Genomic DNA, 10,423 nt, shown 5'->3' on the forward strand with positions numbered 1-10,423 from the left:
CAATAAATATCAATAATTACGTGCTTAAGTTTCCAGCAAGTAAAACGTGCAATGCATATTTGATGATTTTATTATTAATTAACTAAAATTTATTTGTTTTTCTTTAAATCTTGATGATAATTTTGCAAATAGATTATATAAATTTACGAGATATGCCATTAAATACCTTCAAAAATGGCCAAGTACAATACATCCATTACAGGCGGGGGTGAGGATCGACCAGTAAGATTGAAAATGGAAGCAATGCCTTGCTGTCTACAAGTTTTGGCGTATGAATCGGGTTTTCCTGTATGACTGACGCTGCACTGTCCGTGTTCTGATTTTGATTGTACTACCCAATGTAAATCAAAAAGATTAAATTGGGTTTTAGTTTAGGTCTTTCATAGTAATAGGCTAACACCAATAATAATTAGTGGAAGACGACGACGACACTTCCAATCTAGGGAACCACTTTAAATTCAAGTCGATGTAGAAATTTTCATGCATACGTTGAGACTCCTCTCTTAGCACTCTCCATCTGTATCATGGGCTAGGCCATAGGCCATACGCCATACTCATGATGGGCATGGAAAAGAGCCACTAGCATTTAAAAAGCTTAGAAAATCTCGTACTGTTTACAAAGAGGTGGGTGATTCTGTATATTTTTAAAAAGACAACACAAATTTTGAAAATATTTATTTTCAATATAACTCATTCAAAATAATAAATTAGTAATTAATAATCTATTTAAAAATTAATTAACTAATTATTTAAAAGTCAATTTTGTTATCGGTTAGTCGCCTTCTCTCTGGATTTTCGTATAGGTCTAATTACGTAAATTTTTTTTGTTTTACGAACAAAATTTCTTCCAGTATTTAAATTCTCGATTGAATCTGGTGCAATTTCTGTATTTTCTGTTCTTAATTGACGATTCGGTTGATTATCCTTCGACAGCAAATCTTTGTTTCCATTTCGTGAATCCATTTGCTCCTTTACGAAATTGTCTTCTTCATTCACCCATTTTTCGCTCGCTTTTTCCAAAATTGTGCAGAGATCCACTCTATATTTGTTAAGTTCCTCGAGAGTCGATGCTCTTAAGACAATGTGATTTCCTTTAAAATAATCTTTGGAATTTATACCACGTTCCATAGATGATCTTTCGTATGTATCTCCAGAATGAGTAACTCGGTTCGAGTTCTTGAAGCTTCCTTTATTCATTTGAAGAGCTGGTGGTAAGTTGTTATATTCGATGGTATGGACCGTGTACAGATCGTGGGCCTGATTGTTTAATGAAATTTTGTTAACTGAGCTCTTTTCTGACCCACATTCTTTAATGGAATTATCATTTTCCCGTGTTTTTATGTCTTGCAATGTACCAGCATCCTTGCTCGTCTTCGTGAAAACACGAGAGATGCTTTCCTCTTCGGATGGCGCACCGGAAGATTTTCGAAAGTCGCAAGTATCCTCTTCGTATAAACTGTTTTTCTTTTGATATTTGTAGAATCTGGCTTCTTCCACTTTCTCAGATGAGCCGCTGTCTTCGGGACTTTTAATTTTGGTCGTCGTCTGTACAGTTTCGGTCCCATTCGACGACGAAGAAGAATGATACTTTTCCTTTTCGGTTTTCGGTGACGTTGATTTTGGAAATAATAACGGAGTTCTTTCTTCAATATCTTCGTCTTCCAATGTTTCTTCCATTAGCAAAACAGTTTCTTTGCATGCCTCTTCCGAACTGACGTGAAAAGCCGATTCTGGTATCTGTTTTTCGAGCTCATCATGCGGAAACGAATCAATATCGTCGTAAAAGATGGACTTTGGTTGTTGGAGTACTTCGCATTTCTCTGGTTTAGACTGTTTCTCGTGAAATATCTTAAAGAAGATGTACACGAACGTAGTAGTAAATAGAAGTATCAATGATATTATAAGGTAAGCTACCAATACGTTGGATATGGCACGGCCGATTTTTTTCATTATGATTTTCATTTCTTGTTCTGTGAGCTTTCTGTTCACTTTCAAATCACTTCTAAGACTGTCTGAAATTTTATTTTCGTCACCTTCCTGCTTCGTTGGACCAATTAACATTGTATTAAGACGATCTTTATCGTCGTTCTTCTCCGAAAATTCGACGTTGTCATCCAATTTTCTCGTTTGTTCCGTTCCTCCTATTTGCTCGATCTCTTTATTTGCATATTTTCGCATAAAATAAAAATTTTTGTACTTTTTGTAATTTTCTATAAAAGAAGGAAGCTTCGAAACTTTACTTCTTAAATTTTTAATTATTTTTGGTTGAGTTACACCTCGCTTCTCTTCAAAGTCGTCATGATCTCGATCCTTGTCCATTGGTGATTCTTTATTCCTTTGAGTCGACGGTCCCACGAGCCAGTCCAATTTTCGAATTTTCGAGTTGCTTCGTGGAACAAGGACGCCATTTTTGTTTTTAAACTGTGTTGAAAATACATTCTTCAAGTCTTTGTCGTAAGCAACGTCCTCCTCCGTTGGAGAACCGAGGAGCAACGAGCTTGGATCACTCACGAATTTCTTTTTTCGACGTATCGTATGGTTTTGCCCCACAGGAGCATAAATTAAAATAAATAATGGTAAAAATACCATTAATATAACGCAAATATGCATCTTTTATCTCGATTCGAAAACACTTTCAGAACTATTCCGTAAATATTGTTAGACAATACTAACATTGTTTGCATTATTGAAAACGCAATAATGAAATTATTTACGGAACTTCGTCTATATTAATATTTTTTCGGGATTTATATACATAAATCCTGAAAAGATTTGCTATAATCGTAAAGTTAAGTCCTGTCCCATACAGTCCGGCAGCCCACATTGTGGATCTCGAGAATCCAAGGATGGGTAAGATTAAAACAGCCTTTTTTTAGTGTTCTCGATAAACAAAACAAAACAATCACCAGCTACCTTATTGCAAGTATGATGAAATATACGATAAACACGAAGATCTTTAATGATCTTAGGTAAGAGTTAGGAATACTGAAATACGAGCGAGATTTGTACGCAGATCCTAACCATACTAAATCTTTAGAGATTAACAGAAAAATTCATCATAATTCTTTAATCTGGCACTATCTAGAAATTACCATATAAATGGAGGATGCGCAAAAAAAATTTACATATATGCAGTACATTAATTAGCCTATTCAATATTTAAATTAGTTTAATTTTTTTAAATAAATAACACTAGACTTTAAAATCTTTTTTATTTCAATCAAGATTAAAATTTTATAAAGTAAACTTTAGATGCTGTCTATCAAGATTTGTTTTTATGCTGAAAATACAATGTATAAATTTTTATCTATCAAAAATTTAATTTTTAAGAGTTGGCAAAGTAACAACAGCTGTACCGCAGATAGGAAATGGCATTGGTTCACGTGCCAACCATGACTTTTTCATGCTTTCTAAACTGATAAAATCGGAGTAGTTTGCTTGTTGAAAAGATGATAAACCTCCGATTACATATATTCTTTTGGCTGGAAGCATTTAGAATTAATTATATTATTAGTAAGATTTAATTATTAAGAATATATAAGGGGTCGAATAAGAATTATTAAGAATAAGAATACAAACCAAGTGAAGTTGTAACCAATCCGTGTTTAGCAGAAGGCAACGGGGTACATTTTTTCCATTCGTTCAATTCGTCGTCATAGCAATATACCTCTGATAAACTACAGATATGATTCTTTCGTTTCCCCGATCCTCCTATGATATATAATCTCTTTTCGTGTTCCACTAAACCCATCAAAGTTACCGGCATTGGTAATTTTGCAACGTTGAATGACCAACTATAATTAAGAAAACATTATCAAAAATAATTCAAAAATTTTAATGTTATTTATTGATTCTTACTGATTTGTTTTTGGATCGAAACATTCGATATCTCTGACAATATAAACTCTGTTTTCTTCTGTTAAGTGTATCATTCCTCCGACGACCCAGAGTAAACCATTATGAGCAGCTACACCCATGCCAACTCGTGGGCAATTCAGAGGATATTTTAACTCAAACCAAGCATCTGTATTAATGTCGTAACATTCTATTGATGACAATAACCTTAAGAATTAATAAATGACAAATATATATTTTTTAAAATCAATGTTAAGTGACCAAAAGTTTGAGTTGGATTATTTAGCTTATTTGGTTTGCCTGAAAAATAAGGCAACGAGTATAAAGAAGGAAGTTCCGTTTTCAACTTAGTAATATGGTAGCGAGGGATCATTGATGTCTCACTCAGATTACCATGTGCCAATTTGAGGACCACTAGTGATCGAGAGATAAAACTACTGAATGCTGCCACGATAGCGTGTTTGCGCCCTGCCATGATTGCTACAGGGACTTTTTCAGATTTTTCTTTACGTATCTGAAGCCTAAATAGGGGCCAGTTTACCATAGATGTCCTCCCTATTTGAAAATAAAACTCCATGTTCCATAAACGACAAACAGGATATACGTGGGCATATTTCCTATGGCTGGGACTTCGACTTTTTAGGAAACTCATCTCACTGCCCATTTCTGAAGTGCTTAAATAACTCGTTATTTTGTTTTCAAACAAACTAAATAATATAAACATTATTGCTTACTGCTTGTTTTCATTTTTTCCGCCAACAACATAAATTATTCCAAACAAAACAGCAGCACCGTGATACATACGACAATGATGCATAGATTTCATAGAGTTCCACGTTTCGTTTACGTAATTGAACCTAAAACACGATGATGTCGATACAATATTTCCTTTTAGTGTTTCCCTCAAGTCGCATCCACCTTTAAAAATAAACCATTTTTAAAATGTGTGTATAAAGGAAAATGATTTTATTAACTTTCAAATCAGTTTTTTTATTATGATATACTGATAAAGAGTTTACCAATACAAAAAATATTCTCTCTTAAACAAACAGCTGCCATATGATGGCGTGGCAATGGCAACTTGCAGCATCTTTCCCATTTGTTTTCTATAGGATGATATCTTAAAACAGAAATTCCTAAAATAACACGATAATAATCATTAAAAGATTTAATTATTTGATTTTAAATATACATGTATTTACACTCACCACACTCCATCTGTTGCAATTGAGTTGGATTCATTCCACCTATAGTTAATAAAACGGGAGTTTCTCTTAGTTGTATCGGTCCCGTAACTTTTCTCAAATTTATAGTCACTCTTTTAGACCAATCAGCAGGACTATTATTATTTTTTACAAGCATTTGCAATGAAGCATCCATTGTTAAAGTATCGATTCTATTCAAATCAATTGAATCGATTTTTTCTGAATGTTCGAGACGTTCTCCTTGATGTTTGATGATATCCTGATGACGAAGACACATAATGACATTATGAATGACAAATATAAATGTCGATTAACTATCAAACCTCTAAATTCTGTGAATTTATTGAACTTTTTCTGAGTAAATGACTGCGACTTGCTACTTGAATTTTTACAATTTCATTTGTTCTTTTGTTAAATCTTTTAGCGAAAAGATAACGTTTAAAATACGACTGAATCGTCTTTGCTGCTTTTGTTTTCTTTCCCAATAATGTTTCACAAGTGACGTCATACTCAGATGTATTCTGTAAAGTGTTAATAAAACTTCATAAATCTTAGTAATAAAATCTATGTATTGTAAAAGAATAAAATTAAATTACTAACCCAGAGTTCTAAAGGATGGTCGCTAAGTAGGTAACGTCGTGGATTGTTATTGTAATCAGTGAATTTTGTAACTTGTCCACACATCTTTGCAGAAATATAACTGTAAAATGCTACATTATATAGATACAAATATTTAATAAGATTCCAATACGAGATCCAAATCGTACCACGTAGCATCGGTTATAAGATTTCTCACGAACACATGTTCTATGATTCCAGGCAATATCGGTGGATGATAACAAGCTACGATCTCCTCTAAAGTCATCATAGAAAATCTGATGTTGTCCATTACTTGTTTAATATATTTTTCTCTTTCCAGATAACTGTGATCGAGCCATTTTAAAGCAGCCAGAAATACAATTACTTCACTAATTCAAAACAATTTTTTTAAAAATATAGATTAGAATCTATACAATATGTGAAACTTTACTTCAAATGAATGGTTAAGAGAACTAATCAAAAACTTATGAATAATACTGTATATATGTATATATATAAATATCCTATATGTATACAAGTTTCAGATAATAATCATGCATGAAGGAACCGGATTTAAATTCGGGTTTCTTCATACATGATCCGGCAATCCATCCTTCGTCAATTGGATAGTAATAAATTATATTAGATCTTGTAAATCTAATATAATTTATTACTATCCTGGTTTTTGTATATAGCCATTGCATATTGCTTAATAAGCTTTACCTTCTGGCACCAATTATATCCATGGAAAGAAATTCACAGACTTGTTCAATATCCAATTCGACAAAGTCTTTACAGACGATTACGTCTTCAAATCTTTTAGCCATAGAATTTAAAGCTCGTTGCCACGTATCACGAAGTCCTAATCTTTTTGCCGTTACGTAGATGCATAAAAGATTTGTGGTATTTTTGTCAGAATCCATCAACAACTGCCGATAAAGATGAAAACACAATGCATCATCGATAATAAAATTAATTTAAGTTAATCGAATAACATAATTTACCAAATTGCACTTTTCGGTAACTTCATACATTTCTAACTTTTTGGATGCTTGATATACATCTGCCAGTGTTTGACAATTTAAATTTAATTCTCCAGTATACATGTAATTCAATAATGTGTCAAAAGCTTTGGGAGTAACAGATTTCAATTTTATCTGATAAAAGTTAATAAAACATTAAATTAATACGGTTAAAAACAAGATATAAAAGTCTTTTTTTTTAAATTTTTTCTGCCCGTAAAGATTACGAGGCCTTTTTCGTGCTCGTCATACATTCGGCCTGGTCCATAAAGGAGGCGATTGGGTGATGTGTCATTATGAAAATTTATAAAGATCCAGATTATCAGAAAGTTTCACGAGTTTGGGTTTCCTGAGCGGCCTATACGCCTTTATCGTGGTCGATAAAGACTAATAGGTCTGTGAAGTCAGCCCCATCACAACATTGAGGAATTCGCACTTATCGGTGACTGAACGAACAAGAACTCAGTTATTTGTATAAAAAAAAAGGAAAAATGATCGAAGAATCATGTATCCGTCAATAGGATATTTTATGCAGTAACTGGATTCGTGTGATCGCGATTAAAGCAATAGGTGTCATCGGAGAGACAGGTGAAAGAAATTTTTTTTCGGACGAAGAAATCAATGCCGAAGTGACCTTCGTGAAGTATTAGTGAAAGGCCGAAGATCCAACGATCTACCAAATAAGATTTGCGAGAAGGTCTCCGGGGAAGGAGCGTGAGGAGGAAAAATTTCAGATGGAGGAATGCGAAGTGGTGAGAACTGTGCGTGTATGCTCCGTTATTTTTCTCCATTCTCCGTCCCTTCACGGATACGACCTATCAAAAATTTGATGACCATGGTGTTTATCAGTTAATCCGCTTATTACAGGATTTTCTCTCTCTCTCTCTCTCTCTCTCTTTCCAAAAAAGTGCGTGACCGCCGCATTTAAATGTATCCGCTCAGTCTCGCATATAAAATGCCTTCATGTAAATAAAAACGGTGCTTATAAAAGAGAAATTTGAAGGCTAGTCTCCTGTCTTATAAAATATGACTGGCGTCATTCATTCTGACGTCTTTGAAGAACTCCACAAGTGTAATGATCCATTAGTAATGCCTTTCTTATATCTCGATCCCTCCTAATCTCCCTTATCAACAACATCCACATTCTCAAAATCCCGGATACTCCGCTGCATAAAATATACAATAAAAATTATTAAATGAACTTACTTTATTAAGAGAATTTCTGGATGGCTCCATAAGCAATTTCTTAAAATAAGGAGAATAACAAGTGAGAACTGCCTTATGGGCAGAAAAGCAATTTTCTTTGACTTGAATTTCTATATCAGTCATCTTGTTATATTTCCATAATCCGGCTGTATGTTCACCCAGCATTGCGAAATGCATGCTTTTAGATGCATTCAATTCTTCACACATACTGAAAGGAATTATCGTCATTCTAATGGGATTTCAATGAATATACTTATAAGGAGAAAGGATTAAACTTGCCTTATCGAAATTTTTTATGGAAAATGTTTATAATTCTAAATCAAATTATTTTATCGTATGAAAAATGTTTGTAAATTGATATCGGTTAAACAGACTAATATCAGCAAACACTTGTAGATATTATTTTTATTTCGTAACAATGGGACGTTTTTAATTGTTACGTTAAATATAGTTAACGAAAAATAAAACTTTTAGAGTTATTTACTTACTTGAATTAAATATTCTCGTGCTCCATTTGCATTTGTCTGCTCCATTTTTGCTGGCACGTGTAGGATCCGAAAGATGTTTAAATCTAAACTTGATGTAAAATTTAATGTGTATACAGTATTCGAGATTATTTATTAAAGCCTACTAGCTTTTACTATGTTGTATACCAATTCCGTGTTCGGTATTAGGCTCTTGTCAATAGTACGAACTGTAATTCCTGTATAGGCGTAACGTTAGGATTAAATCGTGTATTTAGGAGTCCCCATATATTGGAACAGTTGGGTCACCCTTTTTGTTTGTTTTGCCCTTTTCCTGATTCCAAGGACTTCAAATTTTATTATCAACAAACAACAGAAAATTCATGACTTCTGGCATATTCTGCAAATATAAAAGAAAGAAATTAATATTGTATAAAATCTATGTTATTTGTAGAGTAATAAATATACATGAGAGTATTAAAAGCTTAAATATTCTATTCAAATATACTTTTATTTTTAAAAGCAAAATTAGAGGGATTTTTAAGATTAATTCTTCTGTGGAATTAATTTTAAAAAACCCTACAAATCTTCACATAGTTTTCAATTCATAAAAGAAGTGGGAATCTTCACACATTAAAAAGTTCCAAGCTGGATGGAAGTTTTCACCGCCTTTAAACACTCAGCGTACAGCCCCGATTTAGCGCCGAGCGATTTCCACCTCTTTCTTGAATTGAAAACATGGCTAGGAGGACCGAGGCTCGAGACTAAAGACGATCTTCAAAACAACGTTAGGGCCTATCTCAAGTCATTGGTGGCAACATTCTATGAAGAGGGGTTTCATCTCTTTACCCCCTGATTTTTAGCGACCAAAATTTAATAACTCCAGTAACCCCTAATACACAAATTTCCCTAAAATTTTTCAGAAATTTTCGACAAAAATCACAGGCACTATTAAGTTTCAAAATGGGTGAACAAAGTCGTGTTCCCCACACACGCTAGCATCTATACATACAGGAAAAATCCAGAATTTTTTGCATTTCTCGACGTTTCAAGGTCCTCTTAGTCCAAAAGTGTAAAAATTTTAATAGATTATTTTTTGACCGATTGTCTACTTCACCTCTGTTATATATAACAACCGGGGAAGTAAAAATAAATTTGAATAACTTGGTAGTTGACTGTAAAAGAATAATTAAACATTCTGTTTGTATTTTTAGATTTTAAAAATTATAGCTTTTATACTGACTATAAATATTTGCAAATTTTAGTTTAATTTGGGATTTAAAATATTTAACTGTAAACCATTGCTTTCTATTAAGAAGGATACCCTTCGTCATAGATTGATACACAGGAAATCTTCGTTAATTTGAACTCCGATAGTTCGAAATCCCGTTAGTTCGTAACTGTACTTTTGTCTAGACCGAGAATATAGAGATTTGCAGGTTCAGGAATTCGGTTTGTTCGAAATACGTCTACTTCGAAATTCGAGGTGAAAATTCCGTCCGAACTGTGATTTGCGTATGTTAACTCGTTTATTTAGTTGAAGTACCTCCATACTATAAGAGAACAATAGACCAAGAACAACTCTAATCTGGTCAATACGGCTTTGCTTTTACGGTAACACATTTTCGGGAGTTACCTTACCTTTTTCCCCTCTTGTCTCATAAAATATGGCTGGATTTCGGGATTGCATGATTGGGCTACAAGTAGCAGATTGAGATATTCGTAGAGCTCTTGACTAATACCTTTGGGCAACTTACTACTTTTTGGGCTACATTTCGAGAAATTCTGATTTACTTTGCACTAAAATCCGCTACTAATTATAGGTACAGTATTGAAAATGAAAATAAAGGAGAAATTGCGATCTTTCTCGTTTTACTAACATTAAGCACAGTTTAGCTAAAAATAAAGGATTGTCCTTCGAAATAAAAGACGTCTGGCAACCTAATCTCTTTCCTACATCGTTGTTAGAAATTACTCTTGGTTATTTTTATGATCGTATAAGTTATGATTATGTTCTAATTTTCTAGATTTTTATATTTAACTTGTTGAATATAAAACTTTTAAAACAGACGTGTTTATAATTTTATAGATT

The 10,423-nt window shown here is 33.3% G+C and overlaps 2 protein-coding genes across 2 annotated transcripts; both read right to left on the reverse strand.

Moving 5' to 3' along the window:
• Positions 1 to 765: 765 nt before the first annotated feature.
• Positions 766 to 2,640, reverse strand: LOC136975468 (uncharacterized). The gene is made up of 2 exons (XM_067270527.1): positions 1,416 to 2,640; positions 766 to 1,343 (listed from the first exon to the last, which is right to left on the reverse strand). The coding sequence occupies exons 1-2, from the start codon at positions 2,608 to 2,610 to the stop codon at positions 766 to 768; spliced, it is 1,773 nt and encodes a 590-aa protein (XP_067126628.1). The 5' UTR covers positions 2,611 to 2,640.
• A 678-nt stretch (positions 2,641 to 3,318) lies between these two features.
• On the reverse strand, positions 3,319 to 8,081 carry LOC136975469 (kelch-like protein 2). Its single transcript, XM_067270529.1, has 12 exons — positions 7,868 to 8,081; positions 6,644 to 6,796; positions 6,363 to 6,568; positions 5,828 to 6,028; positions 5,661 to 5,760; positions 5,384 to 5,581; positions 5,064 to 5,319; positions 4,875 to 4,991; positions 4,590 to 4,773; positions 3,859 to 4,062; positions 3,580 to 3,794; positions 3,319 to 3,482 (listed from the first exon to the last, which is right to left on the reverse strand). The coding sequence occupies exons 1-12, from the start codon at positions 8,072 to 8,074 to the stop codon at positions 3,319 to 3,321; spliced, it is 2,205 nt and encodes a 734-aa protein (XP_067126630.1). The 5' UTR covers positions 8,075 to 8,081.
• Positions 8,082 to 10,423: the final 2,342 nt, after the last annotated feature.

The sequence above is a fragment of the Centruroides vittatus genome, unplaced genomic scaffold, assembly GCF_030686945.1.
Source record: "Centruroides vittatus isolate TY-2023 unplaced genomic scaffold, ASM3068694v2 contig_371, whole genome shotgun sequence".
Classification (NCBI taxonomy): Eukaryota; Metazoa; Arthropoda; class Arachnida; order Scorpiones; family Buthidae; genus Centruroides; species Centruroides vittatus.